The sequence below is a fragment of the Eublepharis macularius genome, chromosome 1 (genome assembly GCF_028583425.1).
Source record: "Eublepharis macularius isolate TG4126 chromosome 1, MPM_Emac_v1.0, whole genome shotgun sequence".
Taxonomy (NCBI): Eukaryota; Metazoa; Chordata; class Lepidosauria; order Squamata; family Eublepharidae; genus Eublepharis; species Eublepharis macularius.
Genome location: NC_072790.1, coordinates 30,208,192 through 30,234,800, shown reverse-complemented (window position 1 = coordinate 30,234,800; position 26,609 = coordinate 30,208,192). Strand labels below are relative to the sequence as shown.

Genomic DNA, 26,609 nt, shown 5'->3' with positions numbered 1-26,609 from the left:
GAAAAGTGCCAAAAGGAGTGATGGAAATAATCATTTTCTGTGAGTAAATCAGAAAAATGACTGGGGGGGGGGCATTACAGAGATTCCTAAAATTATGAATGGTACGATGAATGGTACTGAGGTTCCTTGCTGTTTGCCAGGCAAAAGAGGTCTCTGGGTACCTATTTTCATAATTAAAGAGTCTCTGGAAAAGCACACTCCAGAGTTCACTGAGATTCTCTAACATAACTTTCACAATTCTCTAAGGTGTCAGTTTTAAACACCTATTAGAGTATCACACCGCTGTGACTCCCTAATGTGCCATTAAGTGCACATCACATTATATAATTATATAAATCATGAAATGCACTTAACGGAGTCTGGGGGTGCTTTTTCAGAGATGCCATAAATGTGGAAGTGAATATGCAGGGGCCTAAAAAGACATCCTTAGTGTCCTTTCATGGTAGCCATGGAGGAACCTTAATGATGTCATGGGGATGCTTTCACTAAATTGTGGCATCAGGAAACTGCATGACCATGTAATAAAATAATAATTAAAACAACAACAACGTCTATGGAGGCCACATGGGGAACTCTTTAAATTCCCTGGTTGTGCACTTCCTTGATGTACGTCTCCAAAGAATAAAAGTGGGTAAAAAACCCAAACAAACAGTATGAACTTGGTCAATGCGCATGGGAAATTCCATGAACTGGGACCTGATCTGATAAGCAGTCCAGGAAGCCAGGGGTGGGAGAAATGCTGATTTGATGAAATAGAATTCTGTGATTATCCTGTATTTGAATGTCACATGCTGGAGACAGAGAACAGGGAAGGGCCATCATTTTCATGGCTTTCTGTGAATTTTCAAAGGCAGGTACCCTGTAATGAGTACAGTTCAATTTGTTCGGTTTTTTATACCTGCCTTTTCCAACTTATGCTGGCGCAAGTTAAAGAAATAGCAGCCTAAGCAGAAAAGATTTCTGGCTACAGAAATTACGTTTGCATATATTGACATCCGTGAATAAATTAGACGTTTAAGAATTCCTTCTAAACAAAAATAGTTAGCATTGATCGTATTTTATTAAATATACAAATTCCTCAGATTTTATTTACCTTTTCACCTTTTTCTCTGAAAAAGCCAAGACCTTTGTTGCCCTGAAATGAAAATTAATTTGCATTTAGTTAATATACGGTGTCCATGTTGAACATTCTGAGACTTACAGGGCACGCAATCCAAAAAAGTCTGGAAATCGAGTTTCTTTCTTTGTGACTAGCATAAGTATATACCATTCTACTGTTAATTCCAGTACTATATTTGGGACATAATTAAAATATCACTTATATGAGACAGCTTGATGTTTAAAAATAATCTGTTCTTAGACAACTTTCACACATGAAGGGGATAGAATGTTTACTTGAGATACCAATTTTTTTTTGCAATATAATAGAATCCTCTCAATAACAATAATTCTGCATAGCTTTTATCTTTCATTATCTTGTAGATCTTTTCTACACTTAAAACCTATTACCGAACTAACATTTTTTCCGCTGATGATAAATTGGTCCATGAACCATGGGAAACAGCAGATGCTAGCGTCACAAAGCCAGCGAAGAAGTTCTCTCTCTTCATTGACAGCACAACAGAAAATTCCAGAAAACATCCAGCTGGGTAACCACGGAACTGGGGTGTTACAAGATCTCTAGCAGCAGTTTCAGCTCGCTATAATGGGCGCAGGTCCAGATATCCCAACGGTCATCACATGTTATGGTGGTTAGAGTGCCTGACTAAGATCCGGGAGACCCAGGTTCGAATCCCTACTCTGCCATTGAAGCTCCCTGGGTGACCTTGGGCCAGTCACACACTCTCAGCCTAAACTAACTTACAGGGTTGTTGTGAGGATAAAATGGAGGAGAGGAGAACGATTTAAGTCTCTTTGGCTCCCCATTGGGGTGAAAGGTGGGGTATAAATGAAGTAAATAAATAAATAAACAGGTTTAAAACTGGTAGAGCCTGATTCTTCTCTCTTCATGCTCCCTTTCACTGACTTTCTTTCCCTTCATTGGTCCTGCCTCAGTTCCTTTCAGAGCTATGGCTTATGGGCAAATTTCTCATGTCTCTACAGGGCTTTTATGATCTTGACTCTTTCTGCTGTTAGATCACATTATTATTATTATAATTATAATTATTATTATTATTATTATTATTATTATTCGAATGATCTGAAACACAATCAACAATAAGCAGAGGTCACATGTTATTGATTGGCCTTGCTAAGCTGATACAAGTTTCCACCGGAGACATTATTACTATTACTATTACTATTACTATTACTATTAGTAGTAGTAAAACATTTGATTTATATACCGCCCTTTAGGGCAACTTAACGTCCACTCAAAGCAGTTTACAAAGTGTGTTATTATTATCCTCACAACAATCACCCTGTGAGGTGGGTGGGGCTGAGAGAGCTCTGGAGGAGCTGTGACTGACCCAAGGTCACCCAGCTGGCTTCGAGTGGAGGAGTGGTCAATCAAACCTGGTTCTCCAGATTAGAATCCTGCTGCTCTTAACTACTACTCCAAACTTTTGTTTGGAAGCTCAACCTCTGGCCCTTTTAGAAAGCTGAGATGAACACACATTTTATAAGAACTCTTCAGTCCCTTCTTACTGAATTCTGAACTGCGAAATTCCTGGAGATATGGGGGTAGACCCTGAGGAGGCCAAGTTTTGTGGAAAGGAGGGACCTCAGTGGGGTATAACGCCATACAGCCCACCCTCCAAAGCAGCCATTTTTTCCAGATGAACTGATCTCTGTGACCTGGAGATCAATTGCAATCCTAGAAGATCTTCAGGCCCCACATGGAGGCCGATAACCCTTCAGCCCAAAGTCTATGGATGGTTAAGAAGACAAAACCAAGGAGGAGAGTGAACAAGGTGCTGCCTGGCCCAAGTGTCACGTGTCCCTTCCCTCGTCAGTGACCAGCTGTCCTGCAGAAGGTGAGGGGGAAGGGAGGCCAGAGTCTTTCCACTGGCCTGTTCCCAGAATTCTGTGTTTCATATTCCTTTCTGAGCTACCCTGAGTTTTTATTTGGATAAAGAAAGACATAGTAAACAAACAATAATTAACAGATGGCCGTTTGATCAAATGGCCCCCTTTAGGCCTCTGTGGTCCCCAGCCTTTGAATCATGTTCAACAATCCCAAAATGAGCACAACGGGTCAGAAGAAGACTTACTTGAACTCCTGGAGGTCCCGGTACTCCCGGAGGCCCCTAACATTTGGGGAGAAATAAGTGATTTCTTAGAAGCGTTCGGTTCATATACATGCACGAAAAAGTAATTTCACACAACACATACTGGAATACATTAGAATATTTTTAAAAGATTTTTATTTCTATCTTTAGCACTTTAATTTTTCAGCCTAGAGCAGAACCACAAGTGACAAAAGGCACAGATTGGACACTTGTCAGCTTCCCTCACGTTTTGGCGGGAAATGTAGGCAGCTTGGCAGAATGTTGGACAAGTGACAGTTGAAAAGTCCATTGGACAGCAGTCAGAGAGCGAAGCTGCAAGACCAGGATGCCTACATTTCCCATCAAAACTTGAGGGAAGCTGACAAGTGTCCAATCTGTGCCTTTTGTCACTTGTGGTTCTGCTCTTAGTTTTCATTGTAAAACAGAACTTCCCAATTCAGGGACTTCTGAGGTTTGAGACTACTCATAGGCTGCTTTTACACCCATGGGATAATGTGCTTTCAATGCACTTCGGCAATTTTATGCAGGAGAATTTTCCTGTTTCATGCAGGACAATCCAGTTGCAAACAATTACTGAAGTACTTTGAAAGGGCATTAAAAGTGTGTGAAAACAGCCACAGCCTTATATACTTACCTACCTCTTCTGGCTATGATGGTATTACTTCTTCATCTTTGGTGGTCCGGGCTGGTGCAACTTTCATTACAAAGGAGCCTGTTCATTAGTCCAGAAGTTTTTTTCCCCTAGGCTCTTATAATCTCAGGCTTTCATATGGGTAACTCAACTCCAGATATTTCTGGATGATATAGATTAATTGGATTCCGTTCAGTTAGGTTTTCAGCCTGGGTAGGGAACAGAAATTACCTTGGTGGGCCTAGCAGATGTCCTTGATTAACGTGGAGAGCATCCCTGCTGGGACTTTCGGTCCTCCTATCCATCTATCAATCATACTATCAGTCATGGGATTTTTCAATAGTATCAATCATGGGATTTTTCTGGACAACCTGGCTGGGCACACTGTCTTGAAGTGGCTTTGATCTTTCCTCGTAGGTTGGTGAGTTTCGGAAGATGGAACTGGAAGACTTTTACTCCATCTTGTGGCCACTGACTTACAAGGTGTTGCCAGGCTCCTATGCAATTTAACATCCACATAAGGCTATCTAGAGTACAGTGTCATTGATATGTTGATTATATAATCTCTTCCCTTTCTTTCCATTTAACTCCAGGCATCAACTGAAAGCCTAAACTTGGGCTCTGGACTGAAGATGAACTAAATTAACCTTAATCCACGACACATGGTGGTGCTGCAGATCAGGGGTAAAGCTGGTTAGGAAACAGCTATATAACCTATTGTCAGGATCACAGTTTGGGCGTGTTACTGCTGCCAGAGAAGTTGATTTTGGAGATGACCAGGAATGCTTTTCACCAGCTACAACCCTTTCTGGAAAAAGAAGATCTGGTCACAATGCCACATGACTCAGTTAACATCCATCCTAGACTCGATGTAAAGCTGCCTTTGAAGAACATTTGGAAACTTCAGTTGGTGCAAAATCTAGCTTACTGAGATGAACATATATGGCCATTATTACATCATTGGTCCATATGAACCTGCTTGAGGTTTCATATTTGCTGGTGGTGACCAGCTTTGTACGTTTGCAGTGCCCAAAGGAAGACCAGTGGGCCCTCAAGACTGAGTCTTGGAGCTCTTGCTCTCAAGCTGCTGCCCCTTCCCTCCTGGTCTTCAAGCGACTGTTTGCACTGTAGGGCTTTTGCTCTGGGATGATGTGTTGCTTTTGCGTTGATATTTTGATTGTTGCTGCTGACTCATGTTTATACCAAATTTTTAAAACTGCTCTTGGCTGAGATTGTTTGGTTGCATTTGGATATTATTTTAAGCACAGTTACAGTTTGGTTTTATTCACATTTTGCTCTTGCAAATTATATGGTCAGTAGGCTGACTTGGGCAGCTTTAAGCAGAATTTTAACGTGATGCTGAAAGTGAGATACAAATGACCTAAATAAATAACACTTACTGGTAGTCCTGGATCTCCAACAGGCCCAAATACACCTGGAGAACCAGGGAGACCTTGAGGACCCTGGAAAGGCAAGAACAGAATGTTTTTAGCCCAACTGCGTCAGATCTTGGAAACTAAGCAGGATTGTCCCTGCTTAGTACTTGGCTGAGAAACCATCAAGGAAGTCCACGGTCAAGGCAGGCAATGGCAAGCCACCTCTGCTCATCTCTTGCCTTGAAATCCCCTTGAGGGGTCACTATAAATTGGCTGCCGCTTGATGGCCCGTTATACATATCCATGCTGACATCAGTGACATCTGGGTCTAGTATACTATGATACTTACTGGAAAGCCCATCAGGCCTGGATCGCCAGGATCCCCCTACAGAAAGATAAATGGAAAGCATTATATACTGATTTTCATTGTTCATTTAGAAAATTTCTATGCCACTGATGCAGAAGTTCAGCTTGAAGCCATTTGCAAAATGAGTAATAAAATACAGTAAACATAGCTAATCAAGTAAAAACCCAAGCAAATGCCCACCAGGTCATCAAAACAGCACAAAACACTTGCAAAATGAAACATAAAATACCATAAACTTGGTTAATCAAGTAAAAACCCAAGCAAATGCCAGCCAGGTCATCAAAACAGCATAAAACACTTGCAAAACAAAATATAAAATACCATAAACTTGGTTAATCAACTAAAAACTCAAGCAAATGCCAGCCAGGTCATCTAAACAACACAAAACACTTGCAAAATGAAACATAAAATACAATAAACATGGTTAATCAACTAAGAACCCAAGCATTAAGAATGCCAACCAGGTTATCAAAACAGCACAAAACACTGAGTAGATGACAATAAGCCTCCTAAAACCTTTCCAATGCTAGAGACAGACTATAAAAGTGATGTTAAAAGAGCTGTACACAGTCCTAGCCTAAACAACATGTTTTGCAAAGTGAGATTTAAATATATGGGACACATTTGTTTAGATGGGATCTAATATAAGGCCCTGTGATAATTTGTGAAATGTAAAAAGAAGGAATCAAAAGAGGAAATGACAGCTATAAGTATGATAAAGCTTCAACTCATACATGTATAAAATACAAATTAACCGCTAATATATACTAATAACATTTATTTATTCCTATACAGTCATAACAGTCACATTTTATAATGTAATTTTTGTTTCAAATTAGCCCACTTCAATTGTACAGCATAAAAGCCACATGGAAAAAACCTCTTCAGAAGTATGTTACAGAAAGAAAAAGAACGATGAAACCATGTGCAACATATGGAAGCTATAAAACTTGCAAAAGTATCTGTATCTGTTAAGGGATAAGTAAATACCAAACCACGAAATGGTCAAAGTTTTCAGTGCCTCTATAGCCAACCTAAAATAGGTGGCATGATGAACCTTCTTGAAAAACTGAGCTTCAGAACTTGACTGGAGCATGGTTCTACAAATGTTTGCAGGAAGCTGGGGGACACATAGTGTGTCTCCATTTGAGACACACAATAAAAAATACATCAGTACATAAGCGCTGCTTCGACTTACCCTGAACTCTTTAGCTAAGTCAGGAGTCAGCACAAATGGTTCCCCTTTCTGACCTTTGGGTCCTTGGTTCCCCTAGAGTGTTGAAGACAAAAGCCTCAATGTCCATGAGTACGTTAGCAACACAGGTGTTTCATGGAGCTATTTCAGTAAATTCTTGTCTATACACAAGCAGCACTATCCTTCTTCACATCTAGGAGTCCACAGAGATGCCCACTTTTCAGCTAGCAGATCTATGAAATGGGCCCAGTGTAACAACAGCAATAGACAGCAGCCATCCTAAACCAATGGAAGTGAATGACTGCAGTAACAAATTCGCTTGGATTTGGAGTTCATATTAATAGATATCCCCTGACTTGGATGGCCCAGGCTAGCATGATCTCATCAGGTCTCAGAAGCTAAGCAGGGTCTGCCTTGATTGGTACTTGGATGGGCGGAAGTCCAGGGTTGCTATACAATGGCAAACCACCTCTGTTTTGTCTCTTTCCTTGAAAACTCTACGGGGCCACTATATGTCTGCTGCAACTTTACAACACTTTATAGATTAACAGACCCACTTTGTACAGACCCCTATGTGGAACAGGCATCCAGTGCGGTGGCTTGGTATAATATTTGTCTTTCTGTAAGATATGGGCATAGTGGGAGATTTCTCCCCCACCTTTAGGGCACAGAATGGAACTGGGCAGGGGTGGTCAGCCAAAGTTTTATGCACGTCCTCTCCAGTCTTCCTTTCCTCATGGCTGCCAGGTGCCCCAAAGCCATTAAGGGGTCAGAGAGGGAAAACCTTTTCCTCTCCTTTCCTTCTTCCCGTCTTTTCCCCTCCTTGCACAAAGTTTGGTCACCAATTACACACGCACAGGAGTTCTACAGCAGAAAACAGCCAGAGGAGCCAATTCAAGAAGTTGGGGTCTCAGAGGGCGTGCTTTTTGCCTCTCTGCTGGGGAAATGCACAATCCCTTAGGTATGACTCTCCATCTCCAGCTCACTGTTCAAACCACAAATGTGACTGCTTGGATGAAAGCAAGCATTGGGATGATAGTGCTTGGCAAAAATACCTCTAACCAGGGCTTTTTTTCAGCTGGAACGCGGTGGAACGGCATTCCGGGACCTCTTGAAAATGGTCACATGGCTGGTGGCCCCGCCCCCTGATCTCCAGACAGAGGGGAGTTGAGATCGCCCTCTGCGCCACTGAGTGGCGCAGAGGGCAATCTCAACTCCCCTCTGTCTGGAGATCAGGGGGCTGGGACACCAGCCATGTGACCATTTTTCCCGAGGGCAACCCATTGAGTTCCACCACCTCTTTTCCCACAAAAAAAGCGCCCTGCCTCTAACTATACCTGCCTCGCCATGTGTGATGCACAGTAACAGAGACACTGGGTTGGATCCTGCAGTCTGATCATGTACGGGTCAGAGATCCCAGCAAAGCTAGTTCTAAAATCACGGCATCCACATGGAGCAATAGCTGTGGTGAGGAGGGAGAAGGGGGTCAGTAGGTCAGTGGACTGAAATGAGGACGGGTTAGGAAGGAAATTGCTCCCTCCTTCTCCTTCCATCATGGAGCTCTGCTGAGCAAGGAGGGAGTGGGAGTGATTTCCCCCCTTTATCCCTCCTCCCATGGGACCTTCACCCCAAGAATGAACTTTCCCGGGGATGGAAGAGATTGCTGGGTGGAGGGGGAAGCAGGGAACATCTGCAGGTGCCAGCACCAACCGTTGAAGAACCATTGGAACCAACCCTCTGATATCTATGCATTTTGTGTTATTGCCCTCGGTAAGTATGAACGACACTCAACAACTCAGCACATCTGTGTGCACTGCTGATAATCACAGCAGCACACAGTTCATACCTCCCTGGGCCTGCTTTGTGATTGGGAATTTTAATTGCTTATACAACGGAAGATGCTTTCATTCATTGTAATCTGGCAGCGAAGATGCATTGGGTAACAGGCGCATTCGCTGAGAATTTGATCCCAGTTCACAGGGACAGAGCAGAGTCCATTCTGTTCTTCGTAGATGTGTGGGCAACACTCATTACATGGTGTGTATCTAGTCACTGCTAGTCACTTACAAAGAAACCAGGCAGGCCTGGATTCCCGGAGCTTCCCTGCTGGCCAGCGTCCCCCTTGGTCCCGTTGCAGCCATCATGGCCAGGTTTTCCCCTGGATCCTGCTTGACCCGGATGGCCCTGTGGAGACAGAACAAACAAAAAAAGGAGGCTCATCTGACCATGTGTTCCTGTTTGCTTCTTCCCAGGCTTCATGCAGCTCTTCAATAGTCTCATCAGTTCCATGGGAAAATGCAGTAAAAAGAAGGAATAATAAAAAAAAATCTCTGTAGTTTAAACCAGATGCCTCAGTGAATAGCATCAGCGACAAGGGAACTCTAGATGCACTCACCAGCAACGGACTGGAAGAATGGAGGAAAAGTCCAGCTACTGCCTTTTTCCTTTCTTCTATTCAAAGAGCTAAGCCTACCGAGACCCAGTTGAAATGTGACTCCAAGCGAGGAAGGAAAACTTACTCACGCAGCACTCCCCCAGTGTCTTCTTTAAACCGGGTCACCTTGCCCGAGCATCTACTGGTAGCACACCACAGATTTATAGCCCTGGCAGATAATGCACAGATGTGCTGACACGGCATGCACAGCTGAGGAAGATCCAATGAAGACAACATGCTGCAAATGTGCAGACCACATGGACAAGACCTTCTGACTTTGTCTGCCCTCATGCTGACACCAGGCCTGAGAGTTTTTGTTTCTGGGACGTCTACAATTGTTACAAAAACACCACTTGCAAAATTATAGCGTATAGGAGCAGCAAAATTAATGGATAGAAAATAATTAGAATAATTTTTTTTTAAAGGTGAGTGACCACACTAGAGAAGCACCTATACTATGGGAGAAGGCAGACCTTGTTCCAGAGGCCCATAGGGTGTCCCCTATAGTTGGTGGCATGCCATGAACTTTCCACTGATTTATGGTTCAACATCCCCCACACCCCAATAGGATGTGAAGTTTCTTAAGAGGCAGTGTCTGTTTCCATTCCCATGGCTTCCACCAATAAGAGATGGCTTTGAGGTCCATGGCAGAGTTTGGATGTAGGAATTGGCCAAAAGCTGGAAATTCCAGAGTCAAACATGCCACTGTAGAGCTAAGCTACAAGTGACACCTCGCACAGGTTGGACACTTGTCAGCTTCCCTCAAGTTTTGATGGGAAATGTAGGCGTTCTCGTTTTACAGCTTGGCTCTCCATTACAGCTGCAAGACCAGGATGCCTACATTTCCCATCAAAACTTGAGGGAAGCTGACAAGTGTCCAACCTGTGTCAGGCGTCACTTGTAGCTTGGCTCAGTTTGAGCTGAAAACCCCCAGCAGCAATGGAGGGGAAGGGGAGCGGCAGAATATAGTTGGAGGGTCCCAGCCATGTTTGGTCGTGTATGCTGCAAACTAGTAGTGTGAGGGTATGGCCATGCACTATTGATGTGATGCACATGCTGATTACTCCCATCTCCTACTGCTTGGACCACTTCTGGCACCCATGCTGCAAACTGGCTACTCATGCCCTCGGAGGAAGGGAAATGTTGGCCCAGCTTGCATCCTTCATTTCTTCATTTTTCTCATCAGTTTTCCTGATTTACTGGGGTGGGAAAAGGGGTTTGGGCAAGGGAAAAGCTATTCTTGGAGGGTTATCTTTTCAGGGTTACAAGCAGGGCAACATGCCTCCCTGCTGGCACTCACCCTGAACAGAGCGGAAACAAAGAAGGCTCTGTTAACCTTCCCCCCCCTAAACAGCTGGAGCCTTCTCCCAGTTATGCCAGGAGGTGTTTAGCATTACAGGGCAGCCAGCATCATGGAAGTTCTGTACAGAACTGTATCTACACCTCCTGAAAGTGAGCTTTTAGATAAAGGGGGACAAACACAGCAGAGGTACTTTGCGGCCCAGTCAGTTCATGGTAAATGAGATCTGCTGGGGGCTCACAGAGATGAGACAAAGACCACACATCTCGTTCCAATTGTAAAATGCAAATTATAGGCTCGTGCAGCCTCAACTTGCCCTCTACATGTGTGCCATGCAGGTGCACAAAGGAAGAAACATAGGGCAGCAGAGAAAGGTTGCAACAGGCAATGACTGAGAGTCTCTCTACACAAGTCATCTTACACGAGGATGCTCACGTGTAGGGAGAGGCAATGTTAACCGGGAAGTGTAATTTAAAAAAAAACAGAGCTGGAAATTGCTCCTCAGAAGGTTTGTTAATTTCATCTTCGCCTCCCAAAGGGGAAGTGAAATTGACAGAGCCTTCAGGGAGGCAAGATGAAATTAACAAGCCCCCTGAGGAGCGACCTCTGCCGGCTCTGTCTTTTTAAACTACCCTTGTGTAGACAGTAAAATAGGCAGTCAATTTCACCTCTGTCAATTTCATCTCTCCTTCCTGGAGGCAAAGATGAAATTAACAAACCCTCTGAGAAGCAATCTCTGGCTCTGTCTTTTTAAACTACACTTCCCGGCTAACATTGCATCCTCATGTAACACATCTTGTGTAGACGGACTCTGGTCCTTCATTGAGGCAGGAAGTGAAATCTGGGTTACTGGCCTTATTCCCTGATGTTCCCCATACATCTAACCCTCAGAAGGATCTCTATGTATTACAGAAGGAAGCAGTTTTGTGGGGGTAAACATGAGACCACTCAGCTTGTCAATGTGGTAACTGCATGTGTGCCTACTGTGCTACATGTAACGAAGTGGCAACTAGCCACAGCATCTCAACATATATGCATCATGTGAAGCAAGAGTATACGTGACTGACACATGAACCTTTGTGCAGTTTTCATGTGATTCCAATGTTTTCTGTGTAGGCAACCCATGACATTTGAAGTATGCATTGCTGTATGTCCATATATAGTCAAATACTGTCCCAACTATGTCATATACTGAAAATTCCACTAAAGCCAAGGCGATTTGTCCAATTATAAAACTGACAATAGCGCTAGAGGGACAGGTTGCTCTGCAAAGCAACCCAGAGAGAAAAGTGTAGGCGAGAGGGGCTGGAATCTGAAAACAGACATTTGGAACATGTTTGGATTTCTGCCTGTGGGGGGTAGACAAAGGCTTGGTGTCAAAGGGCACTGCAGAAGAGGCCACTTCTGGGAAATCTGCTTGGGGATTTCTGTGAAAGTGTCTAGAAATTTTTTTAAAAGTTCTTTGCTTATTACTGCATACCTCAATATATGAATTTAAAAATCAGCCAATGCACAGCTTAATGAAACAATAATGTTGTCCCACGCACCACGTATTTAGCAACTGATGATTCACACACCTTTGTCATTTGTTCAGAATCTCCCTCCATGTGAGTACAGATTTATTGTCTATAAGATACGAAATATCTCTCATTTCCTACAACAGTTGGCGTATGTGTTGCCAAACTCACTCGGCAAAAGAGATTTGCAGTGCCATCCTAACCACAGATACACTTTACTATCTCCATTGAATTCAATGGGCTTCGAAGGGTGAACTTCGTTTTGGTTTCCATAAACTCTGTCTTCCCAGTTACAAATATGAAGTAAATAGCCACTTACAGGAACGCCATCAGCACCAGAAAATCCAGTGATCCCTCTTTGTCCCTGGGATTCAAAAAAAAAATTGAAGAAAATAATCATTCATCCTGTTTGTTCTTTTTCAATGAGTTTGGTCTTCTGGGTGCTTTGCTATTACCTTTTCTCCTGCTGGTCCAGATATTCCTGGTCGGCCTCTTTCTCCTTTGTCACCTTTGTGCCCTGGCAATCCCGGGATGCCTTCCACTCCGGGAGGTCCAGGGGGTCCAACGATCCCAAGCTGTCCTGGTTGGCCCTGAAGATCACAACAAATCAATTTGTCAGTCATACATGAAGAACACAATGAAAATATCTGCCTCTTTCCATGCAAAAAAAGAAAACAGTTATTTGTAACCCAGCAATTCTATTTCTTTGATCGTTCATGTGTGCCAACATTTGGGGGTGTGCGTTCATTTGATAACTAATCAGATAACAAAATCCACCCCTCCATTTTATTAATTTCTTTATTGTGACAAAAGCAAGTTAAAAATATAACATTTGATAAAATTTAGATCTTTTGTTATTCTGGTTATCTTGCTCACAGAGGTCAGAGGGAGGGGCAGAGAATGATGAGATAGTATAACTGACATGGATGCTTTCCAACTCATAGGAGCAAACAGATCTTGCCACTGAACAGGCCAGGGATGAGAGCTTTCTCTGCAGTGTTTCCACCAATCACAGTGGTAGATTAAGGGCTCAATGAGAGCCTTCGTGATTCTATATAAGGAAGCAACACACCAAAGGAATCTTTTTGCCTGTTCAAACGCTGTACAGGTTCTGGTTGCTGCTTTCTTACTGTCTTCTGGACTGGTAACAGAACATGTCTTAACAGTTATGTTACTACCACTAACAGAAATATCACAGAGTTTGTGTGTGACTGGCCCCATGTCATTCCCATCGGAGACCATCGGTAGGAACTATAACGTGTACCATCAGACACCACTTTGGTTTGATTCCTTCAAGTGAGGAACTACAGAGGCCAAAAGCAGTTCCGATCCTTGTGGATCGAATACCCAGAAAACCCGGTATAAGCATGCCTGCAGAAAACACCTGGATGTGGAGAGAATGCGCCGGCAAATCTATAGTTTATTCCCATTTTGATTTTTGTAGTTTTAAATCTTTGGGAATGTCCAGTAGATGGCAGTCTTTGTTTGCAATGTTTTTGGCAGCACAGACAGGCCGAAAAGCGCTGACAAACTTCTAAGGATTCATTGCCATTTTAATTCTAGGACTGTGTTAGTAGGTAAGTGGGTCAAGTGAGGGAGGGAGGCAGAGACCAGCATTAGGCAGTCTGTTTCAAAATCTTCTGATCCTCTAGGCAAGGAAGTTTCCCCTTAATGGCCGGCAACAACTCGTGAGTTCTGACTGCCCTCCTGAAAATCGTTTGTCTTACCGACCTGTTAAGAGCTCTCCTGTGAAAACCAAATCTCCGGCTTCCTTCACAATCAAAGCAAAAGACCAGCTCGCTTTTATAATTAACTTTTCTCCTCCCTCTCTCAGAAAAAAATAATCAATCAACATTACAAAACGGGTAACAAAATTAAACCACTGGCCAAGTACGGGGATTGGGTCATATTAAAACAGCAAGGGGTTCCCCTCCAAGTGTGAACTCCTTTCAGTTATCTATAGATTGGATAGGGGGTAGAACCCAGATCCAATTGGGAGATCTACCCAGGACTGGTTCACCACTCAAGTAGCTTCTTGGTGGATCTAATAACTGGCAAAGCAGCTGACCTATCACTGGCTCTTGGTTAGCTTCCAGGTACTAGTGGTGTGGGAGGAGATGATGTGTGTTCTGCATCTCTCATAGGCCATTTCCACATGTCTTACCGGCCTCCGGAACGTTGTGCAAAACACCCGGAAGATAGTGACTTCTCGCGTGAAATCGCGCCAGGAAGACGCGATGTCGCACAAAACTCCCGGATGCTGGTGACTTCCTGCTACGATTTTGCACGAGAAGACGCTATCTTCCGGGTGTTTTGTGCAATGTTCCGGAGGCCGGTAAGATGTGTGGAAACGGCCATACTGTCTGGGTTGAAGAGAAGCTTCCTGGCAGTGCTGCTGGGCTCTCTCTTCTCCTGGCTGCTAGTGGTGTGGGAGGATTTGAGGGATGTATCCTATGTCCATCTTTGCCTTTTGAACTTACTATGCCTGACTGGCTCCAAGGGAGGTACTGTTAGTACTGCTGTTGCATGATTTGGACCCATCAGAGCCCCTTAGGGTGGCAAAATATCTTAAGGTGATCCTAAAGATTTTCAACCATCCTTAATAAAAGCAGCAGAAAGAATATCTCCCCCCCTGCCCATGCACCCAGCATTTTCCTTTGTGAATGAAAGGGCAACAGACTTTACAAGGGTCGTATTTCTCCATTCTGGAGCCATTACAGAAAATACTTTGATAGAGGACAATGGGAGAAGCACTTGACAGAGGAAAACTGGAGAAGCAGGGTTTGACAAGCAGGTTCAGGAGCTCAGGAAGGCCGACAAGGGAGAAGAGCTCCCTGGGATCCTACCAAAATAAGAATTTAAGGTCAATATGAGTACCTGAAGCTAAGCCCCAGAAACAAAACCAATGAAAATGTTCTCGAATAGGAGCAATGTGTTCTCACTAACTTACACCCATCAGCAGCAGCATTCTGTACCTGCTGTAGTTTCTAAACTAAGGGTGGCTCAATACAGAACACTTAGCAGCAATCTAATCTGAAAGTAGACAAGATTGCCAGCTCTCTGTCTTCCAGCAGCAGGTGTAGCTGGTGAACAAACCAAAGCTGGGAGAAGGCAGCCCTTGCCATAATTGCCCCTGAGATTCCAGCAGCATCCCAACATTCCAAACCTGTCAACTGAGTGCGGAACTACAAGTGACAAAAGGCACAGACTGGACACTTGTCAGCTTCCCTCAAGTTTTGATGGGAAATGTAGGCAGCTTGGCGGAATGTTGGACAAGTGACAGTTGAAAAGTCCGTTGGACAGCAGTCAGAGAGCCAAACTTCAAGACTAGGATGCCTACATTTCCCATCAAAACTTGAGGGAAGCTGACAAGTGTCCAATCTGTGCCTTTTGTCACTTGTAGTTCCGCACAGGGTAATAATTCCATTAAGGATGGGCACTTTCTCAGCTCGCTGGACCACTAAGTTTCTATCGTCATCATCTCAGTCTGAACTGAGCTCATCTTTATTCCCTAGTCCACCATGCATCGCAGATGCCCACTCAAGGAAGTAACTGCCTAATCTGGATCAGATAATAATAATATAATAATAACATTCGATTTATATACCGCCCTTCAGGACAACTTAATGCCCACTCAGAGCGGTTTACAAAGTATGTTACTATTATCCCCACAACAATCTCCCTGTGAGGTAGGTCGGGCTGAGAGAGCTCTAGAGAGCTGTGACTAGCCCAAGGTCACCCAGCTGGCTTCAAGTGGAGGAGTGGGGAATCAAACCTGGCTCTCCAGATTAGAGTCCCGTGCTCCTAACCACTACACCAAACTGGCTGTCAATGAAGAGGGGAAAGAAAGCTGGACGCCATTCACATCCCTGATGATCTCAGCTGGTGGTTTCATGCAGACACAACTGTACAGGGGACACAACTGCCAAGGAAAGAAAACACCATTTCTCATAGTTTAGTCTAATGGGCATTTGATTTACTGCTCATTTAAACTGTGCCGCTCAGACATTTGACATTTACTCCTGGGAAATGAAATAAATTCCAGACAAGTGATTCAGCTCTCAAATTGTTTTCAAATTACAAATAACGACAAAATTAACATGAAATCTTCAGAGAAGTGCCTGCTAAGAAATCTTCAACAAGCAGCAAGCCACATCCTTGTTTGCGGGCAGTAAACTAAACAAACTGTAGAGGGATCTCTTTTTCCCACAGCTCAATCTAATTTATCAGATGTTTCCCTCAAACTGTTTGATCTTTTGGAAACTTAAGAGAGTCACCCAAAGAGTTTCAAACACAGGACCCTAAATACTCAAAGGATTTATTAACAAAATTCTTCACATAACACAACAATATAAAACGTTTCAAGGAATATATTTGTGGAGTTGCCTCCTCCTTAGAATTTCTTGTTGGAATTGATTTTCTATATCTGAAGAATATTCACAGCAAAAACCAGGGGGAAACCCCTTGGAATATTCACAGATGAAAACCAGGGGGAAACCCTGGTTTTCTTCATGGACAACACCAGGAGGGAAAGGCTACTTGGACCATCAGAAAGCTACAAGCTTGACTGAGTGCGATAGGAGGATATAGGCCACTGACTGGTGGCTTCTGTTGAAGAGAACGTTATTTATATCTTTGATCAGACAACTTTTCTTGTAGGTGACCAAGTATTATGGTCCCAGTCCAGTAAAACTTAGAGCAGAACCACAAGTGACAAAAGGCACAGATTGGACACTTGTCTGCTTCCCTCAAGTTTTGATGGGAAATGTAGGCAGCTTGGTGGAATGCTGGACAAGTGACAGTTGAAAAGTCCATTGGACAGCAGTCAGAGAGCCAAGCTTCAAGACTAGGATGCCTACATTTCCCATCAAAACTTGAGGGAAGCAGACAAGTGTCCAATCTGTGCCTTTTGTCACTTGTGGTTCTGCTCTTAGTTGTGATGGAACCCTACTGAAAACAATTCAGCAGGGCCCATTTATACAAGCAACCAAGGACAAAGCCTGGAGCGATCTCCTCCTCCAGCAGAGCAACCGTGAAGCCTGGATCCAGGCCCTCAAAGATGCAAAGGGGTTAAGGAAGCAAAGAAGCATCCTTTGGACCCCTTTTCCAATCCCAGTGCAGCATTCCCTTTTTAGGGTGGCTCCTTACCCTCACTTCATCCTATCAGAGCTTCTGAGCCTTTAATAATTCTGTGTTTGGCAGAAGTCCAACTGGTAAAGCTTACCCCACCACTTCATGTTTGTGTGGGAAAAAACTGTGGGTGACAAACTTCTTAGTGGCATGGGGCAGCTAAAAAGCAAATGATTCCTGCCAGAAAGGAGAGGTGGCAACTCTACTGATGTGACCGACGTGAAGAGAAGATACAGACACCTGTAAAGGCAAATCGAACCACTTTGAACAGAAGAGGAACTTCCAAATAATTGTTCATGTTTGGGAAAAATAAAATATTTGAACCAGTTTCTTTTTGCTCAGGCTCGGTGAAGCGTCTCAGGGATTCAAACTGAAAAAACAGATCACATTTGTATTTTTGAGTATCTGAAACTTAGCCAAGTTCCCTGGTTTGGATCCTACCACTCTGCTCATCTAAGTTGGAATTCTTCCTGCAGCCCAATTAAGCCATTTCCACACATCCTTAAAGGGGCAGCCCACTCACCAAATGCTGCTGGCTTTCCCCCTTGACTCCAGATTTCTCTGTTTTCAAAATGGTTGCAGACTGTTTGTCTTCTGTTTTTTTGGCACCTTTGCTAGGACCGCGGGAAAGTGCAGTCCCAGAAAAGGTGCTGAAAAAATGGAAGCCAAACAGCCTGTAACCGTTTTGAAAACGGAGACATCTGGAGTGAAGTGGAAACGCCGCCCTCCTTCGGTGAGTGGGCTGACCCTTTAAGGACATGTGGAAACAGCCTTAGTCTTCTTCTAAAGGAAGAGGCTGGTTCTTCTGTTGAAAGAAGGCTCCTTGGGTCAGAGGAAGACTCCAACCTTGACTCGGCAGCAGGGGAGGATGCAAGCCCCCATCTATAGCATATGATGATTTCCCCATCTTTCCCTCTTGACAACTCACTTAAGGCTGATTACACTTTCTCACACTACATCAAATTATTTTGATTTCTGATATCAAGTTGCGAGTGTGTCAAGTACTAAAAAGATGTCAGGCCTTTAAGCCAGGACTCGGATCCCTTTTAAGTAGTTCCTTTAGCTCTTAAGGGTTTGCCAACAAGCACCTGTTTGCATTAGAGCCTTCACTGAACAAAGTGAAAACTGAGTGACTAACTCTTGTATTTTAAACTCTTTTTCAGAAACTGCGTGGGAGTGTTCTCAAGACTTGAAATGTTCAGGAGGCTTAACACAGATGTTTTCTTTCAGTAGGCGTTAAAAGACATCAATAATTGCATCTGTTTTTTTAAAAAAAAAGATATTTGTGAGAACATACTTCTCTTCCAAAACCAGTAAGCGTTGAAATTGCCAAACTAGGTTTCTGGCAAGACTCATAATCTTGAATTACATAAACGCAAATTGACATGAAGACTGTAGTTTCTATAAGAAGGATTTTTTTATTACTTCTTTTTCCATTTAAGCCCCATATGGTGGGAACGGTTTCAAAAACAATCTCCTAGATTTTCAAAAGCGCTAGTCCAACCACCTATATAAGGAACAGGCGAACTGGACACAGCTTCCTTCACCGGTGTCCTCTCCATGGACCCTTCCGGATAGAGGAAAAGGGCCGCTATGCCCAAGAATGGAAAGGAGGCAGGGATGCTCCCTGCAAGCAAAGACGATAATGATTTGGGTGACGAATCGTTGCTGCTTTTAGACTACAGGCATGCAGTCATATTATGTTCCAGATGTCACTAGGGAGGAAGGAATCTTACATACTGTATTCTGAGATCTTTTTTTCAGATTTCAGATATGCTTTGCATATGATAAAATTCAATGCCACTATTAAAGAAAGATGATCTGAGAGAACCTAGCCTGCTGGTTTGGGGTTTCCATCCCCTTAGTCTCCCAGAACATCCTGCACGTCAGAATGGACCACAGGGATATTAGCAGCACAGATGTGAGGAAACGGCAGGGCTGGTTTCCAGTATGAGGCTTTGCATGCTTTCCACCCAGATGGCCAAACTAGATGTGTGTTGGAATCTCTCTGTGTGGAGCTCCTCGTGATATTTTTCTCAGGCATGCAAAACTGTGGCTGAGAACTGAGTTTTTAAGAATATCACGAGGAGCTCCAGACGTGGAACACCCCAGCGGCTGTTTAGTTTGGTTTTAGAAGTGCAGCAGCTTCCTGCTCACACCCAGCGGGTGAGTGACGGGCAGTGCCAGCCTATCTGCTCTGCATCTCCAACTGAGCTCAGGGGAAAGGAAGAGTTTTGTCAGGCCATTGCGCACCAAAGGATATGCTTCCTCTTGAGGGACTGGTTGAGCAGTGGTATGGTTAGTAGCAATGCCTGCCCTCTGCAGGCCAAACATGACTGAGGGAAGAAAAGGCCACATCTCACAAGGTTGCTATATAGCTGTGAAGGATGTGGCTTTTATCCTCTCTCAAGCTTGCAGTGGCAGCCCAGATGGGCAAAGCTGTGTTGTGGAACTCCGCAATGGCCTGAAGTATCACAGTTCTATTCCCATCAGCAATGAGTGGGGGATAAGCAGAACTGGGGAAGCCCGTTACTCTAAGGAAACAAGGAAGGAAAAACATAGTATACGACACTGTAATTTAGCACAAGAAAACTTGCTAACAATCTCTCTCTCTCCCCCTCCCTCCCTCGACTCTGATTCCCTTCAAACAGGTGCTCTCCAGAATATGTAACCATATCTGATTCAAAGTCCTATCCCATATGCTTCAGGACTGGACTACCTCACATACATATATAATCTTAGCGGCTACAGTCTGCAATCATTTCAAGAAGACCCAGAGTTTCTCTCCCCCCTCCCCCTAAGGGACACAGCTTTATGCCCTTATTAGGAAAACACAGCAGAGAGAGGAGACAGGTCAGGTCAGGTCGGGTTAGATCAGAGAGAAACGAACATGGAAGAAAATTGTAGAGGTTTTTTTGGTTTAGGCTATTTAGATAGGGAATTTGTTTTGTTCTCATATTAATTACTGTAATTACGAAACACTCCATTTTCATAATTATTGTAATTAATAATGAAAAGAAACACAAGACTACCCCATATTTCAACAGCAGTTTTGGGATGCCAAGTTCAGAATCTCGACTACATAAATAAGCATCATAAGAAGCATTGTGCTTCACTAGAAATATGAGCAATGCTCTTAGGGCCAAGCTACAAGTGATGCCTGACACAGGTTGGACAATTGTCAGCTTCCCTCAAGTTTTGATGGGAAATGTTGGCATCCTGGTCTTGCAGCTTGGCTCTCTGACTGCTGTCCAATGGACTTTTCAACTGTCACTTGTCCAACATTCCACCAAGCTGCCTACATTTCCCATCAAAACTTGAGGGAAGCTGACAAGTGTCCAAATAGTGCCAGACATCACTTGTAGTTTGGCCCTGAGACACTCTATTTGATGCCATTCCAGTGGCACAGTCCAGGGATTCCTTCTCTATGAAGTGTGCTTGCATCTCTTTGTGATATTTCCTTGCCAACTTCTCACATACTCATAAACCAAACCAATACATTACTTGTACTGGCTACCCAAAATCAGATGGGAGTGGTCCCTGTTGCTTTATTTCCAAAGTTCTCAAACTGAGAGAGCCTGCTTTGAACAGATTTGGGCAATAACTGGGGCAAAGAAAACCTCTGATTTCTCTCTAGCTTTGTTCCTTGAGACTAGGGGTCAAGCTACAAGTGATTAATGACACTTGAACGGCAAGTGAACAGACTCACGTGTATTCCTCCCTGTTCACTTGCGCTCCACTTGATAAGTGATCAAGTGGAACGCAAGTGAACAAGGAGGAATACACGTGAGTCTGTTCACTTGCCGTTCAAGTGTCATTCGTCACTTGTAGCTTGGCTCTAGGCCAAGAGGACACAAGCTAATCCACCTGTTCACAATCGCTTCTAGGAGGTACAGTTGTGTGACCTTTTTGTTGAAATAAATAATTTAGTCCAAATAATTATAACAATGCTTGTAAAACATCTCTTGTTTTTATACGTAAGTACAGGGTAGATCCGCATGCAGCCAGTTGTCAGAAGTATTTAGCAATATGCATTTACACACCAATTCTTGCAAAGCCCAGGAAAGTATCAGAAATCCAGATGGCCGCAATTTTTTCCCCTCTGAGTTTCTGGATCATTCTTTTGGTTTCTACCCACAGTCAAATTAAATTCATTGTAAACATGGAACTAACTCCAAAACTTTTGGGATTCTCACAGTCCCGTAGGGATTACTCAAGTCAGGAAGAATTTTAATGAAGCATTATACGCAGGCAGTTGTGTCACTATCTAACGGTGGGAAGTAAATGCCAAAGAAACGCCATCAAACACTGCTTTCTCTCCACATCCATTGCAACTGTTTTTCTCTTTGAAGAAAACAGGTGGCTTGTCATAATTCTCTACTTAGCGTATCTGTTCTGCAAACAAGTATCTCCTAACATACACCCAGAACATGACTCTGTCAATACAGTAATTTCGCCGCTTGTCAAGTCCTAGCCTTCCAGGCTTCATTACTCAGGGGGAATGCTTTGATGCCACCTTTTCCAGACCACGGGTCTAACACAGAGAGAGCACCCTTGGAAATATCATTCTACTTGTTTTCATTGACCATTGAAGCTTTGTGGGAAACTGTATCAATACATTTCCAAATGTAGTTGTCTCAAACAGATGAATCACTAAAAGGATAGGGAGTGACTACAGTTTTTACTACTATTGCTGTAAGTATGATAGACTGTAGACTTTTCTACTATTGCTGTAAATATGATCCTACTGGGTTGATCCTATGTTGTTTAATACATCAGTCTTAGAATGGCTTAGGCTCTGTTCCAGTATTTCTTCAACTATGAACTGGATTCCTGTTGGTTTTAAATCTTTGCAAATTTACATGTATATACCCTATTACATGAATCTTTAAAACTGAATGTAGTGACCCACACTGTGTAATCCACCCTGAGTCTCAGTGAGAAAGGCAGACTGTACATAACATAAATAAATAAACAAATAAGCAACAAACAAACAAACAAACTCAAAAGAAAACAAAAGTAGACAAAAACTATAAAAAGGCAAATAACAAAATGTGACATATTTTGGAGCAGAGCTCAATTCAACCGATGAAGAATAATACAATTTCTGACAGGTGAAACAAATCACTGCAAATTTTACAGTATGTACCTGGGTAATTGCGGGTTCTACAGCCTCCCATCTTCTTCAGATATCTCTATCCCCTTTAAAACCACGAGTAGTGATCAGATGCGAAGAAACGCTTGCAGGCACAAAGCCTCTGAGGAGAGCTCCATACCACACATTTCTACATAGCTCCTTTCTGAAGAGAAGGTTGGCATGGGCTATGGGCTACTTTTTGAAGAGGGAGAAAGAGCAGCTTTCTAAAAAGCACAGTGCCAGCTCCTAACTGCCTAGAGGAGAAGTCACAGTGAAAGATCAGGGTCCTTCCTTTGGGCAAAGCAGAGACAGCAAGAAGCAATGCTGGACTGTGTGGTCAAAGAAAGAGTTGCCTTTAATAGACAAGAAACAAATGTGAAATATTTGGGACATTTGGTGGATTTATTTAGATATTTACATGTGTATGTATTAGTTTGTTTACAGTTTGGGATTAGCTGCTTGCTTTGAGGCCCACCAGGAATCATTTGCGATTATCTCTGATTGGCCATAAAGGAATCCCCCCTTTTTTGTCTGCTTCATAATGTATCATTAAGTGGAAGCTTACTGAAACAAATGTGGGCTTCATCTATATAGCACTGGATGTTATATTGCAATGCATAGCTATCATTTGCACCTGGCCTTACCTGGGCCGTTTTCATACTCCTAACCTGCTTCCGTAACGTTGCGAAACCCACGGAAGATAGCGTCTTCTGGTGAGAGTTTTGCGCGACATCGCGCAAAACTCTTGCGAGAAGACGCTATCTTCCGCGTTTTTTGCGCGACGTTTCGCAACGCTTTGGAAGCAGGTTAGTAGTGTGAAAACGGCCCTGGTATCCAGTAACAAATGATTTCAACAGTGCAATGACAGCACAATATCCAACTGTGCTGAGGCAGCTCCAGTCTGAGGAGACTGTGAACAGGGTTGGTGGTTGAGTGAGTTAAATTCCGACACAGAGGCAGGGCTGATCAGCAAGCACCCCAAGGCCCTTAAAAAGGGCTGTTCATGAAACGAATCATCACTGACTTTGGCTGCTGGGTGGTTCGTGGAGGGGACAACCTTGGCAGTGGGCAGTTATCATCTGTCCTTAGTTGCTGCAGTGATATGTTGGGGGAGAGAGATGAGACTTGACAGGCTTCTGTGCACACTACGATAAAAGGATCTGCCAGTAAACGCTGACCAAGCTGGGAGGCAGGGTGGATTTACCCCGAATGCTGATACGCTGCTTTCTGGCAGCAACTTGCATCCAATTTAGGGCTGTTTATTTGAAAATAAATAACATTTTTGTCTGATGACTTTAAAGTGAAAGCTGTTATTTAAAGGAAGGAGTATTGCTGTGCGACCATTTCTGGACAAACAGGGTGCTTGCCTTTGGATGGACAAAATGTGTTACAGAATTCCGGATTGTCAGTTTCTTTTCCGCATGTGAGTTTCACAAGGACATTGCCAATTTATCCCCAAGTTCAGGCAGGAGTTCATCAAAGAGAGGCTCTCAACCCCAAGTAAAATACGGATGATGCTTACAGTTCCAGTGCAGATCACAAAAACTGAGGACAGGAGAAAGGAAGGAAAGGAAAAGTCGTGGACATAACTTAGCGGCATTGCATATTTTCAACCGTGACGCAAGACTAAGAGAACTGGAGATACTATGGCTGATTCCGCACACTTTGGATAATGAACTTTCAATGCACTTTATCAATTGTTTGAGGTGGATTTTTTGTTCTGCACACACAAAAAATCCATTCAAAATGATCTATAAAGAGGATTGGAAGTGCATTATCCTATGTGTGCAGAATCACTCTATATCTTACTATATCTGCCTGTGGATGTGGAATTGCAGGAACAGCTGCCAGGGAGTGAGTGCAAGAGAGAACATGCATGGGCACAGTCAAGTCAATACTGCAGTGAAGAGCATCTGCACTGCTGGGTTTCAGCGGAGAGAGAAGCAAATGCATCTTCTGCACCCGGCACCCCAAATCCCTCTCTAGCTGTGCACATTGCCTTAGCCTCTTCTTTTGAAGGAAGACACAAGGAGAGGCTGGGATGGTGCCAAAACATTAAGGCTGTGAGTCCCAAAATGAACACAGCTGGACTCAAGATCCAGGGCAGTAATGGCCTGTAGTCAAGAGCTAGCATGGGGAATGACCAAATCCAACACATGGATCTTTCACCAGACGAGTCAGGAAGGGGGAATGGATGAAGCGCTGGATCTTGACATCAGGAATGGGGGCAGGAGGGCCCCGTTCTGGAAAGGAAGTTTGCAGATGAAGGGAAGGAGAAATCCAGTGTCAGAGCATCTGCAGAAACTGCAAGCTGTGATAAAGAACAGCAAAAGCCAAGCTCATCCTAAAGAGAGGGAGACAATATGCTTCACTGAATAAGATTCCTGGGAGCAACAGCTATTGATGATTTATGAGGTTTTTATGATTTTTATGGCATTATTTCTACTTGTAAGCCACCTCAAGCCTGTCTGGAGAGGAGGCATATAAAATCCTTAAACAAACTAACAGTGACAGCTCCGTGCACTACATTTTATTTAATGCACATACGTATGGAACTCTAGCATTTATGGAACTTAAGGTTATTGCAGATCGTGCACAAGGGCAGAGAAGCCATTCTTCAAAAATCGGTGTGGGTGTCACTGGAATAAGCACAAAGGCTGAAGCTCTTTTTGATGGATGTAACTGCAGGGTTATCTGTCATGCACAAGCAGCGATCTAAAAGGACAATGAATGAAAATGCACAAACTGTCCAAAAGATTCTGGAACTCATTGTATGCCTGGGAAAAGGCATTTGATATACAATAGGAAATGTCACAGTCCTCTCCTATCCATTGTAGCATCTCACAAAATTAGTTCTATTTTTAAAAAATCTATTTTAAGCCAGCTAGAATTTTTCAGAGTCTTTGAAATAGAGGGCTTTAAAAGTAATGAAACAGTCATGTGCACTATATAGAAGGTTCTCATTTGGTGAGCACCTAAGGAAAACATTCTAACATTGCAAACTCTTATACAGACAAAATTTAAGGCTCACATAAGGAGATGAAGATAACACAACTGCCCCTCTTGCTCACAGATGTAGACCAAGGCAGTGGTCAGTAATGGCCAGTGGTCAACAGCTAGTGTGGAGAACTACCAAATTCAACACATGGATCTTTCAGATGAGTCAGTAAGGGGGAATGGCTGAAATTCTGGGTTTATACCAAGGCAATCTGTCCTCTAATGCTCATTGGTTGTGGGCTCACAGGATGATACGGTAACACTATAATTAATTAAAATGACAATTAAAGCACTGACAGGTATTAAGGGGGTACGTGGCTGTGTCTTTGGGAGGAATGAAGCTTCAGGATGGAGGTATAATGGTGAAAGGAGTTGTTTTGCTTCCTTCTCCTGGGGGTAGGCAGAAAGTACAGTGGAAATGCATACTGAACAAAACCTGAATTGGAGTAAAATTTATTGAGAAAATACATCAAATGCCTTCAAAATGGATGAGACATAATAATACCAAAGTTTAAATTAGTGACACACACACACACACACACACACACACACACACACACACAGGATCTGAGAGGCCCAGTTTCGAATCCCCCGCTCTGCCATGGAAGCTCGCCGAGTGACCTTAGGCCACTAACATACTCTCAGCATAACCTACCTCAAAGTGTTGTAAGGATAAAATGGAGGCGAGAATAATGTAAGCTGCTTTGGGTCACAACTGGGGAGAAAGGCAGCATATAAATGAAGTAACTAAATAAATTATATGTATAAATGAAATACAGGGTCAATTATGGGCACTCTCCCTACCACATTCCAATCTACTCCTTCTTCAGCGTTCTCATAAAAAGCCTATTCATTCACAACAACTTGGCAAAGTTATTGCACATTGTTTGCTGTCATGGTTTACATGCTCTGTTCTGCCTCCTATGAAATTATGTACAAATAACAGCTGTGACAAAATGTAATGAAGCTTTTGGACTTCTTCCCTAACATACACATGGTCCCAAACTGCTGTAACAAAAGTAACTATGCTTTGGTTTTGGAAAAGCATGCGCCAACAATAACTTTTTAATCACCTGGATCCAGCAATTAGCTAACCTTGCCGTAAGTGGGACCAGAGGAAATTTGGGGACTTGCCTGTAGGAAGTACTGCATTCAGGCATTTCTTGGGAGCCCAATATGATGTGGAGAACATCAAACCTAGACAGAGCAAAGACTGTCCCCAAACTGACTCTGCTGCTAGATGTCACTATTTAGTACTTCACCACACGTGTCTTCACTGCAACAAACAGCTAAAT

At 43.3% G+C, this 26,609-nt stretch overlaps 1 protein-coding gene across 1 annotated transcript in view; it reads right to left on the bottom strand.

Moving 5' to 3' along the window:
• Positions 1-26,609, bottom strand: part of COL4A2 (collagen type IV alpha 2 chain) — a 177,164-nt gene that overhangs the window by 83,342 nt on the left and 67,213 nt on the right. Inside the window, exons 5-12 of the mRNA XM_054970131.1 lie at positions 12,506-12,640; positions 12,370-12,414; positions 8,867-8,983; positions 6,803-6,874; positions 5,587-5,622; positions 5,262-5,324; positions 3,213-3,248; positions 1,094-1,135 (exon numbers count right to left, since the gene is read on the bottom strand). Coding sequence (XP_054826106.1) covers positions 1,094-1,135; positions 3,213-3,248; positions 5,262-5,324; positions 5,587-5,622; positions 6,803-6,874; positions 8,867-8,983; positions 12,370-12,414; positions 12,506-12,640 — 546 coding nt within the window. The remainder of the gene's footprint in view (positions 1-1,093; positions 1,136-3,212; positions 3,249-5,261; positions 5,325-5,586; positions 5,623-6,802; positions 6,875-8,866; positions 8,984-12,369; positions 12,415-12,505; positions 12,641-26,609) is intronic.